The 26528-nt window shown below is 36.6% G+C and overlaps 1 protein-coding gene across 2 annotated transcripts in view; it reads left to right on the top strand.

Annotated features, from left to right (window-relative positions):
• Positions 1-26528, top strand: part of Wnt2 (Wnt oncogene analog 2) — a 54168-nt gene that overhangs the window by 5256 nt on the left and 22384 nt on the right. For both annotated transcript variants that reach the window (XM_053764412.1, XM_053764411.1), the window contains exon 2: positions 22045-22224. In XM_053764412.1, the coding sequence (XP_053620387.1) occupies positions 22154-22224 (71 nt within the window). In that variant the 5' untranslated portion in view covers positions 22045-22153. The remainder of the gene's footprint in view (positions 1-22044; positions 22225-26528) is intronic.

Genomic DNA, 26528 nt, shown 5'->3' with positions numbered 1-26528 from the left:
TACTAGTCTTCACATCACATTGCTGGAACTACTAGTCTTCACATCACATTGCTGGAACTACTAGTCTTCACATCACATTGCTGGAACTACTAGTCTTCACATCACGTTGCTGGAACTACTAGTCTTCACATCACGTTGCTGGAACTACTAGTCTTCACATCACGTTGCTGGAACTACTAGTCTTCACATCACATTGCTGGAACTACTAGTCTTCACATCACATTGCTGGAACTACTAGTCTTCACATCACATTGCTGGAACTACTAGTCTTCACATCACATTGCTGGAACTACTAGTCTTCACATCACGTTGCTGGAACTACTAGTCTTCACATCACATTGCTGGAACTACTAGTCTTCACATCACATTGCTGGAACTACTAGTCTTCACATCACATTGCTGGAACTACTAGTCTTCACATCACATTGCTGGAACTACTAGTCTTCACATCACGTTGCTGGAACTACTAGTCTTCACATCACGTTGCTGGAACTACTAGTCTTCACATCACGTTGCTGGAACTACTAGTCTTCACATCACATTGCTGGAACTACTAGTCTTCACATCACATTGCTGGAACTACTAGTCTTCACATCACATTGCTGGAACTACTAGTCTTCACATCACATTGCTGGAACTACTAGTCTTCACATCACGTTGCTGGAACTACTAGTCTTCACATCACGTTGCTGGAACTACTAGTCTTCACATCACATTGCTGGAACTACTAGTCTTCACATCACATTACTGGAACTACTAGTCTTCACATCACATTGCTGGAACTACTAGTCTTCACATCACGTTGCTGGAACTACTAGTCTTCACATCACGTTGCTGGAACTACTAGTCTTCACATCACATTGCTGGAACTACTAGTCTTCACATCACATTGCTGGAACTACTAGTCTTCACATCACATTGCTGGAACTACTAGTCTTCACATCACATTGCTGGAACTACTAGTCTTCACATCACATTGCTGGAACTACTAGTCTTCACATCACGTTGCTGGAACTACTAGTCTTCACATCACGTTGCTGGAACTACTAGTCTTCACATCACGTTGCTGGAACTACTAGTCTTCACATCACATTGCTGGAACTACTAGTCTTCACATCACATTGCTGGAACTACTAGTCTTCACATCACATTGCTGGAACTACTAGTCTTCACATCACATTGCTGGAACTACTAGTCTTCACATCACGTTGCTGGAACTACTAGTCTTCACATCACGTTGCTGGAACTACTAGTCTTCACATCACATTGCTGGAACTACTAGTCTTCACATCACATTGCTGGAACTACTAGTCTTCACATCACATTGCTGGAACTACTAGTCTTCACATCACGTTGCTGGAACTACTAGTCTTCACATCACGTTGCTGGAACTACTAGTCTTCACATCACATTGCTGGAACTACTAGTCTTCACATCACGTTGCTGGAACTACTAGTCTTCACATCACGTTGCTGGAACTACTAGTCTTCACATCACATTGCTGGAACTACTAGTCTTCACATCACATTGCTGGAACTACTAGTCTTCACATCACATTGCTGGAACTACTAGTCTTCACATCACATTGCTGGAACTACTAGTCTTCACATCACATTGCTGGAACTACTAGTCTTCACATCACGTTGCTGGAACTACTAGTCTTCACATCACGTTGCTGGAACTACTAGTCTTCACATCACGTTGCTGGAACTACTAGTCTTCACATCACATTGCTGGAACTACTAGTCTTCACATCACATTGCTGGAACTACTAGTCTTCACATCACATTGCTGGAACTACTAGTCTTCACATCACATTGCTGGAACTACTAGTCTTCACATCACGTTGCTGGAACTACTAGTCTTCACATCACGTTGCTGGAACTACTAGTCTTCACATCACATTGCTGGAACTACTAGTCTTCACATCACATTGCTGGAACTACTAGTCTTCACATCACATTGCTGGAACTACTAGTCTTCACATCACATTGCTGGACAACCCTTTTAATCGAAAACTTTCGTTATCGATAACTAATATCTAACCTTCGAAATGTTGTTTTCACATAAAATACATCAAAATATATCAAAAACGAACTAACTAGATAAGTAAAAGTAAGTATACAACACATTCGGCCATTCGCTGCTTTAAATAACGAATGGTAAATTTCACACAGTCGAAGTGGCATGCGATAGCCAGTCAACAATAACCCTTCAAGTTTAGTTTGTCGTTCCTCCTACATTTGCCGTGGGTAGCGCCGGCAGACATAATTTGCTTTTTGTGACAACATAATTATACCTTTTTTAACCGACTGCGGCCATAAGTAGCCGCGCGCATCGGCGTTATGAGTTGTGGAACTTATTTCGGTAATTTGTGGTGATGTTTTGTCAAAATGGCATCCCCTTCATCATTTAACGGATTTTGATAAGGTGTTGACCAATAGATAAAATCTACCCCAAGTAATAGATCCAATCCAGGTCGCTTATGTGAAATCTCAAGTTTAGCGAACATTTTACCAAACATTTTTTTATATCATAAACACTTAAAACTTTCACTATCTATGTGAACCCCATTTTGTATTCTGGGATATAATTCATTGCATAACAGTTTGATATTTATGTAAACTATTCTAACAAAAGTTTAGAACACAATTGAGTTCTATTCTATTTACTAGCGTTTAGTTCGTGTTAATATAATATTTCATTACATATTTATATTGAAGTGTGTAGTGTAGTATTTCATAGTTTCATGGCGTGACATTTAAAGTTTAACATTTAGAATGGGTTGCAACGGTCAACATTGACGTTAACTTTAACCTGCTGCCGCTATCGTTTAGATAAAATGACGTACTCTGCATTGGTCTGCGCAGGTTAAAGTTAACGTCAAAGTTGACTGGCGCAAACTATCCTTAGTATTGCATAGTAATATTCGATTCAAAAATTGTTCTTATTGCACCAAAAGCTTCGCTTACGAAAAGATTTAATGAATTACGACTTGGACTAGGTCTAATAAACTACACATATTATGCCAATTTCTATAATCGCCTGTTACGATTACGACGCACGGGAGTCGTTTTACTTTTTTGCCAATAAAGCCAGATTAAATAGATTCGCCATTTAGTGCTCATAAAACATAAAATGTTTTAGATTTTATTTTTATTGATCGCCACATCTTAAGAGCAGCCATAAATTAAAATTAGTCCATTTAATTTGATGTTCACACGTTTTATTACACTCGGTTTGGTATTTAATGTAATTAGCTATTTTTATTACCTATTACAAGTTTTATGTGTTAAGAAAAATATAGAAATAACAAATTAGTTGTCCAATAAACAGGAACGGAAACCCTGAGATGTTTATTTACAGTGGTGTTAGAAACACTGACGATGGTATTCAAATCGCCTACAGTAATTTGACATGGCTTTTACGACTAGCTACGATCATCTAGTGCATACACACCATTGGACTAAATAGTCAACCAGTTTGCAGGTTTCCTCACGACGTTTTCCTTCGCCGGAAACAAGCGGTAAGGTTTTCTATGAAAACTGCTAAACATGAATCAGATTGGTATACAAAGTCATGTGGCATGATGAGTAGGAATCGCAGTAGTGTTGACGTGATGACTCCCAGAATCATCACGGTTAGATTCTAACGAGGATCATGTTCGTACATTATCTAAGATAATACCGCTGTATTTTGTATAATACAGCGGTATTGTAGATACCGCTGTATTATACAAAAATGCTGGTATTATTGAAAGCGAGTTACATGTAATATGTTTGTATATGTGTGGTTCTGAGACGCAGAGACGGACTGACACTCATTATATTTTATTACTCACGGAACGTGAATGTGGGTTCGTTAGGTATTGCCCGACGGCGAACACGGAGAGTTGTGTTCTGTAATGGCAATTGTACAGACATAAGCGGTTTGGCCACCGACAACAGTGGTCAAATATTACGTAATTATTTAACAATTAGTGTAATATCAAAGAAACTCACCGATTAGTATCACAGGAAATCGGCATATATGACGAGACAGCACCACCTCATCTAATGTTCATGTTTTCTGCAATAAATTACTATAACTTAGGGCCTGTTGCACCACTTTCTAAATATTATAATCGAATAGATTAACTTAGTTTTATCCCACACTTGTGAAACACAATTCGATGTGTTACGTGCTACGTAGATACTTTATTAGCAAGAAATGAAACTTACACTTTAATAAACAAATCACAAATTACGAGAAAATAGCGGTAGGACTACCGCGCACCTTGTCGACCCGACACACAAAACGCGAATGAGAGTCATGGCCGCTATCGAACTATGCACTTCAGTGAACTTCGCTACAGCTACCGTCATTCAAAAACAAAAATATGAAGCGTGTGAGATGCCTACCTGAAAGTTCTACTAATAATGTAAATGCGCCAGTTTGTGAGGATGTTTGTGTGTATGAATGAATGTTTGTTACGCAAAATCTACAGTAGATCCAGAAATTGGACGGATTGTTATGAAATTTAATACACGGATAGAATATAACCTGGAATAACATATAGGATAGTTTTTATCCCTAAATTCTTACGGAAGCGAAGCCCCGGGACGCAGCTAATATTATATATTCTGTGAACTGTAGTGTTCCTGAATCGGGCAATTATTTTTAAAGACGTCCTCTTTGGCGTAGTCTAGTCCGCTATCTAGAGATCCCGGGTTCGATTCCCCGCGCGGGAAAATATTTGCACCTGTGATCGCAAATATTTTTCTGTGGCTGTGGTTGTGCCGTGCCCATTTCAATTACAAGCTTAGTGCTTAGTGTGGGCCGTTAAGCGGAGTCCTTTTTTTATTTTTTTATTTATGTAATAATTTGGTTTTAAATGATATGCTAAAGCAATTCTCACAAATATTGTACCTACCTATACGATTGACGTGTGATGATGACATGATTGCGTTACAGACGTCCCAACTTAGACATTCATTTGTGTCCATTGTGTGTCAGACTTGACGATTTGATTAAATTTGGTATTAATATTATTAAAAGCAATGTACAGTCAACAGCACATCAAGTTATCCTGCATGAAACTCTATGGCGCGGTAACAGCGGCGAGTTTACAATGAATATGGGTAGGTTGTTGTGCTGTTGACCGTTCCTAACATTAGAATAATATGCTTTATCAGTAGCGATAGTAAATATAGTAGCGTCTCCGTATAAGTCTAATTGGTCGTAAATGTAATCATTCTTCAAATTTGGCGACTACACGGATGTCATTTGAATGGAAGAGAACAAGGCGAATCTCGCCTCGATCATATTCAATTTAACGTCATGTTAGTTACGTTTGGACTAGTGATCCATAGTTTGGGCTAGTAGCCAACACTGCCGGCAGACTAACGATGGTATTCATACTATCGATGATGTTCCATCGATATCCTGAATTTCAAGGTCAATAGACTATAGATAGTGGCACTTTCGATAATTCAGTATCATTCGTTTTGGCGATCGTCGTTCATTGCTTTAGTTCACAATAAATAGAAAACGTTTCACTTTTTTTTTCAGTTATCTTTAAACGAGCGCAAACCCATTATAATATTACCACTATATTCAGTTTTTGAAAGAATGGCCAGACTTCGCCTTGGGCCGACCAAAAGGGGTGGAAAAATAAGGAGGAGACATTTGCCCAGCAGTGGGACACGTCATCTAAATTTTAATTGCACCGGACTTTTTGGGAATACACTGGGAAAATCATAGATATATATAGCATATATCGTATGATCTTCTAGAATTTCTAATTCTGCTCACTCCTAAAACAACCCGCCCCCGCGCTTCTTGTAACATTTTAATTAGTTTTATATTCCCAATAAAATGCTGATCGCTTATTGATTGTTGATTTACAACCGATTCGTGTTGCGTTATTACAGCCCCGAGCCCACGTGTGTATCTGTTATTGATATTTTTTATGAATAGAATTTTGTTAAATTTTAGATTTTTCTCGTGTAAGAGCAAGTAGATTTTATTGGCAAAATTTACTCAAAAATGAAAATTTTTGTATAAAAATTTTAAACACGAATGAAGTCGCGTGTTAGATTACAGAGGCATTTTTCAGTAATCTATAAATTGATTGCTGAGATTATTTCATAAAATGCACCTCAGTGACTCTGATATCTGTAAAAGTAATCCATTATTTACATTACTTCTGTACATTTTAATAAGTTTCCTCAAAGTATTTTCAAATCTTATGAATCATTTTAGAGTCATATTCGGGTTAATTCTACGACTCATGAGGTACTTATTTTTTTCACTTGTCGTGAAAAACCGTGACTCAACTTCCAGTACCGTAAGGACCGTGAGAATTCGGAACCAAACCTATGAACCACCGTGCCGTGATGTTTCCATAAAAACAACCACAAAAACTGCTGAGCCGTTAATACAAAAACTCTAAAGGTGAGTTCAATTGCCTTAATGTCATCAAGATAGTAAACTAGATGACAGAAGTCGAAGGCATCTAATTGTTGACCTCGCCGCATAGATATATAATGTTTGATATTGCAGAATCCTAAATCAAAACTAAAATTATTCCGTTAAAATTTTAAATTATTCTGAAATCCTAAAAATATACTGTGCAAAATCCCACAAGTAAAACTGTAAAAAATACATCAAAGTAAATCACACTATCTCCAAAACTTTAACCAATGTGCAGCACAATCGATAGCGAATAAAAATTTAAAAACGTCATTATACATCAAATTAATTCTCGTTTATCACCTCTACTTAGAGGTCTATGCAAACTTGACAAGCCGGCTGTACAATTGAAGTAAAGCCTGGTCTGATATAGTAATTTGTTCCTGACTGTATCGCGGCCATATTTCACCGCGATAGCGCCGGCGTGTATAACCAGGCTAACAGGTTGGACATCACCGAGATAGGTTACACTGTTGTGTTCACCGTTATTTACTTTGCATTTGCCAGATGTTTTATTTCTGTGGGTATCAATGTCAAAGAATTTAAAGAGAAATTTAACCTTCACATTTTATCGTGAAATTTTAAATATTATTAGTATTTCTCAAAAAAACTACTTGCTACTGGCATTTCTAAATGAGCACTGTTAAAAAGAAACACCGAAACAAAAACCTTTAAACAGTGTTGGTCCATATCACGTGAGCATTCACGAACAATACGCAGCAACAGCTAGCTAGCAGCTAGTCGTAACATCACAACCGATTCTTCTAAATTTTATGCGGATTTAAATTTCTGGGCGACACAGCTGAGATGGCAACCAAGAACACCACGCGAGTATGAGGTATTTTAAAGAGGAATGTTAGTATACTTCGCTGTATAATTCGCTTTTTGCATGCGCTTTATAGCAACGTAGTGAAGGAACACGCTAATCAGTCCATAGTTATGTGTTCGATTATCAACATGACACACATGCTTTTAAACTATTACCCTAAACTATACCCTTACGTAACTTTTATTCCAATCGATTACAGCTTGGACCAAACTTACTAAACGATTACATTCCCAAAATTGGTAAACTATCGCAAAAACTTGACAGGGTTTTAATCCAAATATCAGACACCTGTCACTTCGATGTTGACAGACTGACACCGATCCCGTGTCCTTAAATGGCAGCTTGATCCGTTACAGAATGGCAAGCATCATTGTTTGATAATGTAAGTAGATCAATACGCATTTAAATAATAAGTTAACTATTGATATGTCAAATTATAATTTTTATCTTTTTAATTCGATATCTTATAATTTTCGACAGACAATTTAGTTTTTGTTTGAACTAATCTTACAGCAAACATAAGCCCCGCCCGGTTTTTCGTTCGCGTAATAATTTCTTAATAAAATCTGTTCTATAATCTCTACAGATCCATATTGTACAGATCCACAATTTCATAAGATCGTTTGAGTCATTTTAAAATTACTTAATTGAAACATTGGCTATCTTCTGCACCCATCTTAACTTGTTGTTGCCGATGATAACATTTGTTTGCGGTTTAGTTTTGAACCAAAAGTCCGTCAAACTAATTTTGCGATACTAAAAGGGTAAAAAAATATTGTAGCGATCGAGGTTCAACTGTGATCCAGCTGAAGTTATCACAGATCGAGTGAGGCGCTGGGCTACATAACCCAATCAGATCCATAATTAGTAATTAAAATTTGTCAAAATACATTACGAAAACTGAATCATATAGAAATAAAACCTTTTTATTTACCCATATACTTTTAGTACAAGTTCTTTCTTTCATGTAACTCCAAATTGAACAAGCGAACACTAGAGGATAAGATCCAGCAACAGACGCACGCGCATCGTAAACCTTGCGAGACAAACTGCGCGCGCAGAATAACTATCTTAGACTCACATTTGGGTAGATGCCGCGACTTGACAAAAGTTTATAGGTTCCACTAATACAAATAACATTTTTCACATGGGTGAATGTTGTGGCCATTATATAATATTACACATATGTCACACACTGTAATATCAATAGAGTGGAATAGTGTGAAATGGAGGATTCTCCATTTCACATACAAGCTGATTATGAATTAGGGTATAGGTTCTTTACGATGTTTGTGTCCTTCAGCGGAAGCAAACAGTGAACTATTAAAATTACCTACATGTACATGAGTCAGACAAACTCATGTGGCATGAGTAAGATTCGTAACTAGGACCTTTCAGTTCACGAGCCCGGGAAAGGTCCGTGCTGCGCGGGCGCGTAGTTGGTGTCTGTGGTTCAGAATGTTTCCTGGTTTCATTTATATCATTTATCGAAGACTGAAATGATTTGTAACCTCAACTAGCTAATCTACAGCCTGGTACGATACGGTATAGGTACATGATACCTTGTAACCTGCAGTAGACATTACAAGGTTGATTCAAGTCTTGAATCAAGTACAACCCAGAGGATACAAACAAGGTTACGAATTATGTGGAGTTCGTATTTCGTCCGATGTTGTGTAAATGGCAGTGACAGTGTAGAAATGCTATCGCTAGATGTAATTTGCCTTTGACAGGCACAAAAAACTCAATTATTATACATATGCACTCGCACAGAAAATAAGTGAATATTTTTTTAGTACGTAATACATAAAGAATGAACGACGACAATGATAGGCCCTCGCTCCGATGATGTGTGTTATTGGCTATTTTACAAAAAATAGAATGCGAAAAGGTATTTAAATAAACAAATATGTTATTGTAATATCATTCAATTTTCCTTACGAAATGGAGGAGAAAATATGGCTGAGAAGAAACCCGGAACACGCTTAGAATCTAATCTGAGCGTTAGTCTATCTCTTTAATTGTTTTTTTTTTAATTTAACTAATTCCACGGTTAAAGTATAATAGGGTTGCAGTGGGTTCGTGACGTCACCAGTCATCACTGGCACAGTTCTATAACACACGTATCTAATTTGGCTTGTGCACCAATTCGTATACATGATACAAGTCGTATGTACATACCCCCGACACAAAAAGAGGGGTGTTACAAGTTTGACCGCTAAGTGTGTCCGTCTGTCTGTGTACGTGGCACCGTAGCTCATCAACGGGTGAATCCATTTGGATGGGTTTTTTTTTATTTGTTAGCCAATTTTTATGCTATGGTTCTTAGGTATGTTTGATCAAAATCGAAATATTGAAAGTCGGGGGTTTTTTAATTTGTCTAAAAATAAATTTGTTACATAGACCAAACGATTCATATACGAATTTCGTCAGTAGCATGCATTATTATAATTCGATAGTAGCATGGCTACTCCTTACCTTTGTTGCTCCAAAGACAGCACGCAGATAAATCTATGTAGACCTTGCACAGAGCTCGCCGCGCGCTCTGTCTCCATAAATCAGGCCAGGTGCTGGAACCAGGCCTGGTACATCGGACAGATCTACGTCTATGTCTATTCAATGGATCCGATTGACAAATAATATCGTTATTTGAATATTCTCGAGAATTTTCCTCAAACAAAAAGCGTCGAGTCCAGGGTCCCCTTTCCTACCTTGTCTCCCCGCTTTGTACATATCTTTATTTGTCAGGCCACTGACAAGATATCATCTTCACATGTCATGTGTATGTGAAAAACATAAAGATGATATCTTGTCAAAATCTACATTTTTATATATGTATTTAAGTGTTTTAACCACATTTTCTTGTTAAAAAATTAATTTCTAGATGTATTTGTAGAATTTTTCGATTGGAAACAAAAATCAATCTCAGTAATTTATTTTGCGGAGTAGATATGCATATTAATCGTTACATATTATAAAACAAAGTCCTCTGCCGCGTCAGTCTGTCTATTCGTGATAAACTCAAAAACTACTGCACTGATTTTCATGCGGTTTTCAACAATAGATAGTTTGATTACTGAGGAAGATTTTGGTGTATAATTTAATATGTTTTACCTGAGCGAAGCTGGGTCGAGCCGGTAGTGAAAAAATAAAGGAATAAGAAAGTCAAGAAAGTATGTCTGTATATACGTTAGTTATAAATGGTTCAGCTAGCTAGCTTCCCAGTTCCCAGACCACTGAATCACTGAATCACCATCCCGATGCTATTAAAACAATTGAAACAAGTAAATTGGATAACAACGCTATTTCATTTACTTTAAACCAGATATAGACGACCTTCGCGATAAATTGCAGCTTTTATACTTCCTTAATTTGACGTAAATAATAGATATCTACTAGATTATACTGGAGTCTAGAAAAAAATGAGAAACGAATATACTAATTTGAATAGAAGAAGATGATAACGTAGCGTAGAGTATTTTTATGGAGAAGGCATGGTTGGTCATAACCAACCATACCTTAAATTTTGCCAAGGAAGTTCTTTTGTGTATTTCATTGAACATAATGAACACGACTATGACGCATACGACTATTAGATTTTACCCCCTAAATTCACATGCGAAACCTCGGGGCGTAGTTTGGCAATAGAACGTTAGATAAATAATTTACAATATTCAATCAACACAAGTGGACAAATAAACAAATACTGTGTCTATCATGTCACGCCGTAAATGATATCGAGCAAGATTTCTGCCTACACGACTTCATTCGGACAGCAAGTGACCCGATCGACTTTGAGACGACAAAGGTGTGTTGAATACTAGCTTTCTGTCGGTAGGTTCGGCTACATGACAATTACTTTCCAGTAGGAACCGGGATGATTTTCAGAATATAATAAGACATATTTGACGACCTCGGTGGCGCAGTGGTAAGGTTCTAGCGACTGAACCGAGAGGTCCCGGGTTCGATCCCCAGTCGGGTCATGATGGAAAATGATCTTTTTCTGATTGGCCCGGGTCTTGGATGTTTATCTATATATGTATTTGTTATAAAATATAGTATCGTTGAGTTAGTATCCCATAACACAAGTCTTGAACTTACTTTGGGGCTAGCTCAATCTGTGTGATTTGTCCTAATATATTTATTTATATTTATTTATTTACATATTCTCATGTATGTAATTTGCAATTGACATTTCAGCAAAATGCTAGAATGCTAGTACAGCATTCTAGCATTTTGTCCAACTAGCATGATAAAAATATACAAATAATCTAAAATATTGATCACACCCTAGTACTCATCACATAGTGTTGTACAGGCAATAGATTATCAAACTACCAAAAGTCATCACAGATTTGCCACTATTAAGGCAGCAAAAGGCAACTTGATATGCAGTAAACTGTTAAAAAAATTCATCAAGTACATTAGAAGCTCGGATCTGTAGGCAGGACACGAGCATCACCTACAATTCAATAATAGAGATATCAGCCGCGTTGTAAACACTAAGCAGTAATTAAGCTGCTACCCATCACCTGATTCGCAATCAGAGTGGGCTGGGAATAGATTATGGTGTAGGACTACAGTAGACACTAACAGTAGACTCCTCCGGCGTGCAGTCTGGAGACTTGATTTGATTTCGAAGAACTTGCTAATAAAACATTTTCCAATTTATTTGGTTACCATAAAAAGAAAACTGATAAGAATGTTACTGTAAATGTATATATGTATATGTTATCAATATTATTATATATGTATTATTATCAAAATGTTATTCGATACGAATACTTAGATTATTCGTATATCCACTTTCCCAGAGAACCATCTGCTAAGTAATGGGGCATCTGGAGTACAATTTGATCAAAAGATAGAAATATGTCTAAATTAAATACCTTATAAGCTACTACATCGATAGTTACTAGAATAAAAGAACAAATGAAAGTCGTTAATAATTAACAAGTAAAATTCAATTTTTTTAAACTCGAGAACGAAAGTTAGTAAAACTACAAACTATTCAACTCCAACTCAGAGTCAGAGAGAAGGGCCAAAACAAATGCGGATTCTGGATAACATCTTGCTGCGACTAACGAGCGCCATGCATAAATTGGACGTCTTAAATGTACCTATCAGACGTTAATATCAAAATCAACAGATCAACTGTTTGTGACCCGTGCAAAGATGTCTCAGGTTTCGGTAGTTTGAATATAAAGGCTTTTTTTAAAAACGGGTAATAAATTTTGGGAATTCAACACAGCATACCGTTAGACGTAAAACAATACTAAAAATGGATCAAGTTACCCCGCTATTATGCAATTTTACGCTAGTGCTTGCTTAGAATTAAAGATCTTTGACATCCATTGTTGATCCGAACTTTTACTTATTTATCGTTCTACTAGATAGTATGACGCACGCACCACCTTGACGTTAACTTTAACCAGAAAAATACAAAGTACGCCATTACATCTAGACGGCGAAGATGGCGGCGGCGGTGGCGCGCTTGTTAAAGTTAACGTCAAAGTTGACTGACGCAATGCAAGCCTCAAACCCTCTTGCTGTAATTCACACACAACTTTCATGGAATAATGACTGATCATTGCATAGAAAACTGTATTTGCAATGTATTCCATATCTAATTCACACAATATATCTAACTCTCTCTCTTATCTGAGTGTTTTCCCGGTTTCTTTCACAGCCGTCCCTAGGCGACACGCATACTTACTTGACATATTTATTTATTTATTTGTCACGCATATTTATTTATTTTTAAACTGGATTGTTCCATTAAAAACATATTCGTAAACAAATGTCGAACCTTATTTTAGCGCATTATATCATCCTTGACGGCGTCAAGCCCGCGCCTCTTGGTTTCCCTTCGGCCAGGGCCATCATTCACGCCTATCACTACATATATTAAATTAACATGCTACTCGTTATATTTATCATGTGTCCACTATACTGTCGATCCAGGAAGGCTCTGTCAGTCACTGATTTATGTGCCGCATTAGGTGCTCCAATATTACCGTAAAGTATTTTTATAGCGAATTTGTGAAGTCCGTAGCCAAACCCGTTTGAAGTAAGATTAATGACTATATCAAATTAAACGCTGTACAATATTATTACATCATTTGATTGATTTAGGTAACTTTTCTAAACGTACTAATATTATATTCCAGTGACTTATAAATCCCACAAATACAAATCAAGTTTCGCGGCTATGGTATATTTGTATTACTTGTAATAATCGGTTATCTATTTACAATTTAGTCTATGCGCGACTTTAATCTCGGTCCTCAATTAAAATCAAAATATGTAATCACGCGGTAATTTATGGTAATACTTAACGATCTCATAATTCATGGTTCGAGCAAACAGCGATTTCAATCCATCGGCTAATTAATGTTTGGACTCGCCGGCCAAATACATTATCAAATAACGACAGTACGGAAGAAGATACTTCTGCTATTCCTGCACAGTTCCTACTGGAGATAAGTATGCTCTTTTGGGTGTCTTATATGTACTATGTGGAGTGAAACACACAACGATTACACGCCTACTCACATGAGTGATCAATGTCTGTGCTAATGATTGTGTGTGATTAAAACAGAGAGAGCTTTTAAAATAAATTTTACCCTCCCCCTTGATTGAGGCGAATGGTTCCGCCCTAGAATAGGACCACTCAATATCCTCCCGTGGACATCGTAGGAGGCGACCAAAGGACATAGCCTGGGCAGCTGATGAGCAACAATAGCATTCTCAAGGAGGGTAGAAATTAGGCAGGCTGTAGTAAAACCTCAACAGAACATTATTTTTACGCTGACGCCGGGCGACGTGGCGTTACAGCCACGAATGTAAATTATAAAAGCGAGAATGAGAGAGTGAGCATGTTTACCTCATTACCTTGCTACCTGAGGTGTTCACTCATCATGAACTCCACCTTCTGACGGCTCGGTCGCAATCTGTTGCCGTTAGCTCATTGGACTTAATATCAACACGCAGGATTTGCTCCTGTTTCAGTTGTGTATGCAAATAAGAAGGTGGTGGCTGGCGCTGGCTGACAACAAGTTAATTTATTAATAACTAGCGACCTGCCCCGGCTTCGCATGGGTACAATATTATACATGTTACTTACGTACACTTATTATTAAAAAACCCCGGGACAAACAGCGGGAAGCGACTTTGTTTTATACTAGATATGTAAAGAAGATATCAATGAACTGATGTAGATACGGTTTTTATCACTAACGGAGTAGACAGAGCGAATAAAAATAAACAAACTACAGACAAAGAAATCAAAGAAATAACATACAACTTAACACAAAATCGGTAGCAATACAAGAATCCTTAACGGGTGCCGGGTTTATTCCCCTAGACATATGCCGGCCGGCCTGACACATCGTCCGAACACTGCACTGCACACACTCACAAATAATAATAGTCCACAGTCCACATACGAGTAAAGTTGGTATACAGAGGCATCAAACGGTAAAATCGAATTACAATGCGCTCGCGTAAATCAGAAATGAAGAGAGGTTCTATTTTCACTTCGCTACTACAAAAAAATGGAACTGACGGCGCCGGCACGGCACGGCAAAACGGCGCATGCGTGGCGCCGATCTGCGCGCTCCTATTGGCCAGATTGAATATAGTTTTCTTTGTCTTTGCGCGAATAGAAAGAAGCGATGCATCGTTAGGGCGCGCGAAATTCAAATTAAAATACAAAATTGAACAATGATATTCAGGCTGGTTACCTCAACTTCATACTTGATACAAATAACATAAGAGATAAATTCAAAATAAAATGTGAACACTTAACTAAATTTCAAAGAGGCCTATAAAGAATTCAATAAAGTATTACTGACCTTCATTTAGCACCCACCGGCAACTGTGTCTGCCCCAAGGAATGAAGGAGGTATATTATTTACATCAAGCTCATTATGCCCTACAAGTCGATTTAGAACAATAAAGACATAAAACACAGCTAATCTCTAGTCGCAAAGGCAGAGATTTTCTCAAATGTAGTCCTAATCCTCGTGTACGTCACACTATCAGGCTGTGAACACTGCGGCACTTACAACGCGATGCGAATCAGCATCAACACACACTAGGTTGATGTCAATTTTGAAAATATTTAAGATTTTTAAAAATACAACGAAAAATAATATATTTTAAATATATTCTTTTTTATTTTAATTAAATACATAATATGTAATAACTGTAATAACAATAAATAAATTAATTTTAAGTAAATCAACTTTGCTCCTGAGTAGCGGTATTTTGCTAATTCATAATGATTTTTTAATTAGAATCATAAACAACACTAAATGTACATAATTGAAATAATCTGACAATTCTTCTTATTATTATATACTTATATAACATGAAATTGCGATTAAATCCCAGTCATTAGCAGTAGCAATTATTGTTAAAAGCGCTTCCATAGATCAACTACCCTTATTATAACGCCATCACACTGTAAACAGCAAACCATAACGACGGCTGCAATCAGCCCTTGGGCATAGACTAGACGGTTGTAAGAACAAGTTTTACAGTAAAGTTACAACACTACAGAATGATACATTCATTCATCATGGACTTGATATCCAAGTATCCTTACGGTATCCATAAAATACGCCTAAGAGCGCGGCCAGATTGCTGCGTTCGTTGTCGTCCTCCGTTGTTTTGACTTCGCTGGATCAACGCAGAATGTGTTTCGGCGTACATCAATGTAAAAACCTATTGAAAACAAGGAGAATACAGCCAGCCAATACTGGCTCTATTCTCCTTTATTAAAAACAACGGAGCACAACGCTATGTCGACGCAACGGAGCAATGGAGCCGGACGCTTACTATGTAAAATGCATTATTTATATGGATGTAATGTGAATTGCTTGATGTAATTGTGTCAGCCGTAATAAATAACGTTTGGAAGAGGCCACTGATCAGTGGCGTCCGTACGAAATTACAAAGCTAACAACTAAATTCCCTGGCGCCGTCGAAATTTACTTCGTAGTTAGCTTCCTAAATTTCTTGTGGCGTGTGGTTCCGCCCCAGAATGCTGAATCCTCCCTGGTCGTCGTACGTAGCGACTAAGAGACAAGGCTTGCTAGCTAATAGGAACAACCAAAATAATAAAATTGACGTCAGGCTGGCCGCCGATCTAAACAAATCTTCAAATTTAAAGGTTTATTTTTAACGGTTTCGGGCGTCACAGCGGCGTATATAATAGAGAACATGTGAATATGAGAGAGAGAGAGAGCTTATTATTTCTATACTGTTACCCATTAAAATTTACAGCTGCACCCCGCCAGTCGCTATAAACCAGTAAATACTAGAATAAACTCGACAATGAGGAAGCCCTGCTGGTGACGTCTCAATCGGCGCGGGCGCTGACGAGGTTTATTGTAATTTCTGACAAGAGATAAACAGTTTATTTGTTTCAGCACAAACACCCATAGGCAGCAATAAATCCTATTTATGCAGTACTAGCGGCGAGTGCGGCTTCGCTTGGTAGATCCATAATAAATTATACACCTAAGTCACTAAAAGGAATCACACTATGCTATGTATTTGTGAAAACGATACAAAATTCTGGAAGGTAGTTTATACGTCGTTCAAATCTATATGGTCTGTGGTTCAAATATACAGACATGACAGTGGGACTTCTTTTTATAATACGTAAGAATAAGAATAAAACAGAAACAAGCCTATATAATGGACTTCGCCTTTAAAAAAAATCTGATCTAACATCTTGACCTAACCGGGAATCGAACCCGGGACCTCAGGATCGTCTATCATGACGGACGGCAAATAGAGGTCGCCACCACGATGTAGAAGTGGAAATTTTACATTATAAATACAATCCCACATCAAAGAATAATGTCTAAGTGCACTATATATAATTTTTATATGTACATATTTTTTGTTTATGACATATATATTATATGACAATTTATGACAAAATACTTTGATGTGTCAGCTTGACGGCGTCGCAACAGTAGCCCTGATGATATTGTCTTCTAGTTACTAATTTTGATAATCTTGTGTTCATTCGAGCTAAAACTGACGTTAAATCATCAGTCTTCTTTTAAAGCGTGTTGCGCGGGAATATACAAAAGATAAATATGACGTCATTTTAATCGATTGATGAGAATTTCTCAAAAGTCACTACAGCAGTAGGATCACCTACTGCTATTCCTATTAAGGAATGCGCGTAACATGCAATACAATAAATTGTGATCAACGTGCAGTCAGACGTTAACGACACACAAACCACCACACAGCATCAGACTAATAGCATTCCCGTGTCCTTTCTCTTGACCTTTTACAGACTTTTTCGTTTTTATTTACTGTGGATATATTTGGCCAGTGTCAGGTTCTTCTCATTAAAAACAATCTGTTAACTTATGGTCTTTAAAGTCCTTGGTTAATTTACTTTTATATGACGTAATCAAAGAAGAAACTTTTCAAATTATATCTACATTATCACTACTTTATAAAGTAATGTCGTTTCCCGCTGTCTGTTTGTCCCTATGTAGGTATACTTAGATCTCTAAAACTACACAGCAGTAGGGACGTTTAAATGGTTGATGTTAATGAAACTCATGTTTATACAAATAAACATAAGTAAACGTATCTTAATCTTTGTGATTTTTATAAATTCAAAGTAAATGCAATTCTAGTCAACTCGTGAACGGGTGCTGCCAGAGGGAACTGGTCATCTCGTTTCACACCTATATATATATATATATATATATATATATATATATATATATATATATATATATATATATATATATATATATATATATATATATATATATATATATATATATATATATATATATATATATATATATATATATATATATATATATATATATATATATATATATATATATATATATACTCATTCAAATTCAAATTCAAATCATTTATTCAGAAATTAGAATATATATATATATATATATATATATATATATGACGAGAAAAATGTGCCTGTGAAGGTCTAATTTCTGAATAAATGATTTGAATTTGAATTTGAATGAGTGCAACGACCAACTTTAGGTATGCTATTGTGCCGATAGAAATAATATTTAGTTTACCTTATAAAGAACCTTGGCCTTTTGTAAAGCTGTTTATTGAAGAAATGTAGTTAAAGATAACACGGTGACAGAAATAGATTTTCTATCGCACTAATTTTCATTGTATAGATAATAAGCGCAGAAGTACACGTACCTATATTTTTTGCTTTCTAAACTCACTATTGCACTGGAAAATAATTATACATATCAATAATTATGCAACACATAATATATCCACGTTTGGAAGTTAAGCAACCAAGGCGAAAATAGATTATTATGAAAGTCAACTTATTGTTCGATAGTGTCTAATATCTTTATCGATCTAAAAGTTGATTTTTATAATAACCTATTGTATCATGTCATTTGTCACTTACGGGGTAAATAGAACTGAGAGATGTGAAACTCAAAAGCCACGTTTAGCCTGATGGTCTTATTGGTGGAATTGTTATTAAATAGTGACACATCTAACGCCTTTGAAAATAATTTTAAGTTTTTAACTTTCCCTTGATTGGCTTTTTCAATCAATGCGGAACAAGGGCAGCTGGATCATTTTATATTTTTCTTTCACTCCCAAACCAGCTTGTAGTGTGTGTCAGTGGGGGCCTATGGCCCATAAATTATATAAATCCATCTCTACAAATATCATTGAGGTAACCGTAAGCCAAAAGGCTGGCATATTTCGCGCCCAGAGAATCAGCATTGCCATTCAACGTGGTAAAGCTGTGGTAAGGCAACGAACTGCAGGGACTGGCATTTTTGTAAACCTATTATTTTTTTAAATTAGTTGTAATTTAATTTATGATAATATAAATGGGGAATTAAATTTCAATAAATTAACCTTTTTATCTGTATGTAAGTCTATTTACAAACACAGAATGTACAAATGCGACTTTCTGTCTCCGGCCCTGTGTTGTGGCTCAACTAAAGCCTTTCTTATCTCAACATAATTTGTACTACACGGGTCAGTCCTCGCGATAGCACTGTATCTGCATTTTGTTAGCCTCGGTATCGAACGGACTCACTATCGGCTGATAATCTTAATGCAGTTAATGAACTAGTGGAGTCTTGTAATGCATTTGCAAGGTTAACTTTATCGCTTTGACGGCTAAGGGCGAGCTTGACCAGTACTTGATGCAAGAGATTTTTTTTATTTTATTAATTATTTATTGTACAGTAACGACGTAGTTTTGGAGTTTGGCAAGAATTGTACCCGTAACATTTTTGATTATTGTAAACTCCATCTGAAAATGTTAGTTGATTTTAACTCTGTGACAAGAGTGATTTTTAGTGTGTGACTGGTTTTACGTATGGAATAGTTTAGTTTTTACAAGATGTGTAATCAAATCATGCAAGTTATCTCCTACTTGTCCTGCAGAGTTGAAATTCCTCATATTGTTTTAGTTTCCATGACAATGCATTATTATAATGAGCATGACCAGGCGGTCCACCCAGGACAAGCTGACAACAAGGGAACTTCTCAACAGTTTACAGCACGGACGATTTCTTTTTGTCACGTCTTGAACAACAAGACCTCTCTAACGACTATAAGAGCTTGTAACAAAAATAACATGAAAATTACCTTTTTGTAATAAAATTGTTAACAATAGCGCGGCTTCGGAGCGCACCTATTATTGCATACCAACTTCTGCGACTATATAAGCTGTGATCTTGTGTTAATGTCTCCCGGCCACGTGCGGAGACTTTCTATTCAATTTCATTTTATTGAGTTGGAAACAATCTCGGATGGCGGTCAACAAATTACGTAGGACAGGGTCAGTTAGATTGCAAGCCAAATTGAAGACGCGAGAGAGTTGATCAGTTTAGTGCATGGTGTATGTTATGGGTTAATGGTGTGTGTGATAGTTGGAAGAATTGGAACCAATAAAAATTGACATATCGCTTTTGATAAAAGCTATGTGTGTGGTGCTCCGTGAACAACGGGTTTGATAAAATCAGCAACATAAACATGGTCAAACAAAAATTCCTTTTTTATCACAAGCCAACACCCCAAGGGATTAAATTAGGATCGAGTTTTTGTTTTAAAAACACAAAGGATATTTTTAACTGCGAATCGCGGAATAATAATCGAAATAAGAAATCGTAGACTGGACTAGGTACATGTGATGTGTCCAAGTTCTACACACATCAACATGTAACCCAGTCTCGGCCAGCTATTTCCACAGTTTACGAGAACAGTTACACCCGTCACTAATATCTGCGCTTCCGCTCTCATTCGCATTGTTCCACGCTATTTGTTTGTGTGCGAGAGTCGTGTCACCACTCCAATTTTAAGTATGATCAAACTTTATAACTAAATATACGATCTCAACGTTTATAATCAAATTGGAGTAGATTTCTACTAAATATACTTTCAGACGAAAAAAAAAACATAGTGATTGTGAATCTGAATCTAGGAATTGTATAACTCCACATTGTCGAGTTTTAGGTAAACTTTTCGCATCACATTTTTGTTTTTGTGGTTTATGGTGTTGCCAAAATGAGTAGGTAAGCAAAGAAAATTCTTTTACATTACTTAAGGAAAAAGCGTAAGGACGGGAAAAGTTTTGCAGCAAATACAGTATCCATGACTACCTAGGAAACCAGTGCATGTCAAACTATTTTAGTCGCTTCATTAGTTACTCTAAATCTAGGATCGTGACGGACAGACATTAATAGAATAATATGATACTTTAGCTGTAACTGGACATGAATGAAAATATGTCCCCTTTGTTATACATATGGCATTGCATAATATGTAATGCAATAATATTTAGTTAGTGTGACTTGCACTTTAATTGTCTTGTCTACTTTAACTGTCTTTAACCTGTTCGCCGCTGAAATTTAGATAAAATGGCCTACACCATTGCGTTGTAGTGTCAGTAATGCCGTTAATAATTTTATTCTGGTTAGTGGCACTGCTAACTCAAAACAATGTTTCAGTTGACATTAAATGGCTATGTACTTATGTAATAACCATCGAAACTCATTGTACACTTTATGTCGATTCGACAAAGAGTACAGGAAAAGATTTTTCAACACAGTGGAAACAAAATACTGCACTAATAATTTATTTACCCTCAATCACTATAAAAAGTCGCAAGTCAACACTCCACTGAATATAATATGCAAATATTACACATAGCGTAGCACTTATATCTTACACAGTAATAGACACTAGTCTTAATATAAACGGTGCTTAAGTTCAACGATATTAAGATGAAGTACCTAGTCGTGTCGTTCTTACGATTTCAATAGAATATAATAATTGCCATATTGCGCATTGCGCGTACGCAGCTGTTGGTCTTCACGCGTAGACTAGACGTCAGATTGCAACATTCTTAATGATTGCCGACATTTCAATAAAGATTATGCCTAGATAAATCAATTTATTTGTCAATTGTTTCAAGATATGCATTTATTAAATTAACCTTGTCACATAATAGACCGTGTTATTACTTCTTCTGGATTGCTAACACCAAAAGTTCAAATACTATTTTATTTGCGAAGAGTCATGTTAATGTTGTACTATATATATTTGATTTTCTTAACCATTATAAATAGCAGTGGAATTAAAAATATATGCAAACAGATAATGACGAAGATACTCGGATAGAGAGGGACTGAGTATAATGCCATTAAATCTTGAAATGAAACAAGCAACTAATTTCAAATCTCTTGTTTCAGACCCCACAAACTCCTAAGCAATCCATCACAAGCACAACCCATGAAACTAAATCAGAATACAGTGCCAAGTGAGAGTGGACATGTGACAACAAGCGATAGGATGTGAAACATGTCGGTATGTGTGTGTCGCGTGCGATCAGTGCCCGCGACAACTGTTGTGCTGCTGCTGCTCTGTCTCAGGTCGGTATCATATTCTTCTTCAACATCATCATTATCTTAAACCACAAGAAGTCCTTTTTGGGTTCTATCTTTGGCATCTCTCACTGAATCTCATACTTTTGCCTGATGTAAAGTTTTATACTTAAATCTATATTATCATAGGCTTATTTCATCTATTAGCAGTATTCTTTTTTAGAAATCGATCTAATAGTACAATCTTCTCTGATAGTGTATCAATCCTGGGTCAGACGGTACAACTCAGTTCCTGAACAAAGATAACAGTAACACTGTTCAACCTACACCTCTGGCATTCCACGTACAGCTCGTGTAAGTGACACGCAGCGAACCAATCACATTGCAGTGTGGTTGTCGTTGCGTCACAATGGAGCAATGTGATTAGTTCGCTGTGTCTTACTTCGAATCGATTCGATGGTGAGAAGTGAAATGCAAACCCGCACTTCGCCCACAGAGCGCATATGAGTGTGGTCACGGGAGACATTTGATTGCGTAGACGCACTAGGTAATTAGATACATTTGCGACACTACGAATATATCCGATTACGTTTCGTAAAGTCAAACTTATTAATCATTGAGTACGATCTGTAGATAACGTTTTGTAATTACGAGGCTTTTAATTGATTTCATCTATCTCATAGTTTGTTTACCATTTGAAAAGGTCAGCGTGTGTTGTTTAAATATTAATTTCTGTACCTAAAATAATTTAAAAGAACCCTAGATTAAACATGTCATGCCTGACTAAACTAGGTACTCATAAGAATGAAAGATTTAAATCAACTTCACTCTATATAATACTTAATGAAACTTGCAGGCAACTCGCAGGCTTTCATTATGTGCAAATAATGAAAGCCTGCGAGCTAAAACCTGCGAAATAAAACATGGCAACCTAAAAAATCTCATTTTACTAACACGGTTCCAAAAATCTCTAAAAATGAATTGATCCCACTTGCGACCGCAGCGGCGCGGAGTAAGGGAGGGAAAGAGTAGCCCACTGTGTGAGGATACAGAACTTTTGAGCAAAAGTCAATTAAGTGTCTTTCTACAAATACTTTTTAGTAAGACAATACTATTTCAAATAAGCTATGCTTTAGATTTACCATTTAATATTTGTCTTTATGGTACTTCAGTGCGTCTAAGTTGCACATTCATTAGTTAACAATCACTGTCTTCCTTTGAATTGAGTAAGACTCAACTGCGATAAGCTTAACTTAACGCACATTTACGACGCCTCCATATATTCCTATCCTACTCGTATCTCCTCGTAATAAGGGCAATCTCTAAATTGGCCGCTACCAGCCCAACAAAAACGTAATTGATCCCATACATCAACATCTTATTACCGCTACAAAAACGCTGCAAAATCACAATGGCTGTGCTGAGACCCCGTCATTACGCACAATAAATCGCGAAACCGGACAAACCAATTTTCAATAAGTAAAATAAACAAAAAAATAAATAATGTTCCGTATTATCTTGGAAGGGATCTAATTAGCTTAAAAATATTTTAGAAATGAATTGCGAATTGATTGCCCGGACCAGAACGCTATTTATTATTCCACGTCTTCACAAACATAAATTAGATGACAGTTTCGTGTTTTAAAAAATATTAGATATTTCTATTTTCTGATTTGTACTAACAATCCCCATGAACGCCAAAACTATAATTTTCCATCAAAATCCAATGTGAATTATTCAACTATTGTACTAAATATTGCAAATCACTAGCCTTATTTGTAACCGATATCGGCTAGGACGTTTTCACACGATTTCTACACGCAATCTGATGCCGACCGACCTAACCCATCATTACTGTCAATCCTTTCAGCCATCCAGTATGTAATCACCTTTATACGTCTCATAGTAAGCTAAAACTTTCTCTAAAACTTCAGATGTAGAATTCAAAATCGCTTGTAAAGTAGGATGGTTATGACAGCTGATCATTTTGAATTTCGAACTTTACTGCCCCGCCTACTCGCCCACGATACCATAAACGCGGGTTTGTTAACTCCCAAGTTAACGTTTGGGTGTGAACGAAATTTGCCTTGAAAAATAACGCAAACGCATTGAAGAAGGTTTTGCGTTCCAATAAGCAAGTGTTGTGCTAGCTGTCCGTCAATCGATTTGAGTAATTTCATTAATCGTATGTATGTAAATATGAAGCTATATAAAGTATGATCACGACTTGAAATCTTTATTTTCTTAAACTTAAGTTACCTGTAAACACATTGATAAGAAAAATAAGTAGTCGATACGATCTATCTAAATTTCCCACGAAATCTAGCAAATAAAATTATTAAATCTAGCAAATTATTCAATTCACATTTAAATGTTAAAAATTCAGAAACAAAACAGATCTCGTTTTAGATATTCAAAGAAGTGTGTCGAATATACATATAAATTGTGAACAAAATAAAATTACTATCAAATGGAATCTATATATCAAAATACCGAAATGTTATTAATTTTCGAACGGAAACCGCTAAATTGATGCAAAATTAATAATCGAAATTCGATTATTAATCGTCGATCTATCTCGATTCCCATGCATACTCTTAAAATCGGCATTTGTTCTTAGAATTTAGTCGGACTGAGCGGGATTTGAAATACTTTCCTGTTTGTTATATCCATGAGTTTAAATTGCGATTTTTAAAGATGTGTGTGATTTAGACAAGCAAGAAAGGAAACCAAGGATATTGAAATAGTTATTTGAATTTCTCGTTATTATTTGGTAAGTTTTTAGAAGTGTGTTGTCAGGACTTTAGTGTGGTTTTAAATTTCAATTTAAGTTTTTTTTTATCCTGAGCTAAGAATAATAAAAACACATGTTAAACAATATTGAAAAAGTAGCCAAGCAGACCTTAGTATCCTCCTCTCAACGGCTAACCAAGGAGCAGGCTTAGATAGATGCTAATAGACCCGCGCCGAGCTCCGGGCTCCGCTATTGGAATAAGTAATCTCCTACCTACCTGCATATAAAAAAACAGAATCCAAACTATAATCATAATAGCTCCACAGACCAGCTCCGCGGGTATAATTTCAACGATATCATCTAACACGTACCGGATAGAGACATTCAGCGTGGTCGTAGTCCGGGAGCTGCCGAATAATAATACATTGTGGTGCTTGTGATTTTTAGGGTACTGTAACTCGAAATATAGGAGAACCCGTGTGGGATTACATGTCTGTTTTCAAATCACTGACAAGCTCTGAACTAACGATGATTTGATCAAAAAGTCCAAAAAAGTATTTTTGTGTGTAAATAGACATAGGTACCAACGTCAAAAACAACAAAGTAACATTTTTCTTGCCAGCCTGCGGACGTTACATTCCACTACTGGCTGGCTGGACAAGCACCTCTCCTTTACTTTTTCTTCCCCTCACTTTCCCTCATGTAATTAGTTGAGACAATTTTACATAACATCATATAACAGAGGATTCTTTCTATTAAATAAAATTCCATTTATCTGAACAATCCATAGCTTCTAAATTATTAAACTAGTTATGAATAAGTATATGTTAGGGATATCCAAAATACAAAGCCCAAAACCGACAGCAGTGGCGCACCTTGGCAGAGGCCTGTGTCCAGCAGTGGACCGCTACAGGCTGATGATGATGATCCTAAACACGTGTAAATATACATTAAATAATGGTTCCACAGGACTCCATCTCGCAAAGATAAATGTCAACCGGTCATGCACGGTTTCTGAAGTATTTATTTCTATACGTTTCTAATCTCACGCCATCGTATATTCCAAAACGCCCTCTGCAAATCATGTGAGACGCGCATCCCCGTGACTTCACATAAATCAGTACACTAATCCCGCAAAGCCAACCTATTAATTGCTGGCCATCACAACCCTAGCCGTTATTTACATTAAGTGGGAGTCATGAGGGAGGTTCACAGTAGGCAAGTGGCATAATATTTACGTAACTGTTTGTTTCATATTTCAAAGGAGTCAAAATTACATATTATGATTTTAGATACCGATTACATTTAATGATTTTTGATCTTGTAGATCTAAAATCATGAAAATTAAGTTGTCTATGTCTGACATTGACGTATTGTACATGTATCTAATATATTCAACTTGATACTTTCTGGGGAAAATATGAAACTTTTATAAAATATCGTATAGTAACTTGCATCGTCTGCTCGCTGAATGTGAAGGCGAGTTACTGGCAACAGAAGCGCCGCTTCATAGATCACTATCTATCCGCTGATCCTATCGGACAGATAGCCAAACACACAGCACAACAACACTAATGTACGATGCCCATGGAACGATTAGTCTCATAGATGGTGAAAC

This window comes from Plodia interpunctella, chromosome 25 (genome assembly GCF_027563975.2).
Source record: "Plodia interpunctella isolate USDA-ARS_2022_Savannah chromosome 25, ilPloInte3.2, whole genome shotgun sequence".
Taxonomy (NCBI): domain Eukaryota; kingdom Metazoa; phylum Arthropoda; class Insecta; order Lepidoptera; family Pyralidae; genus Plodia; species Plodia interpunctella.
The sequence above is the reverse complement of the archived record's forward strand: the minus strand, read 5'-3'. Positions and strand labels throughout refer to the sequence as shown.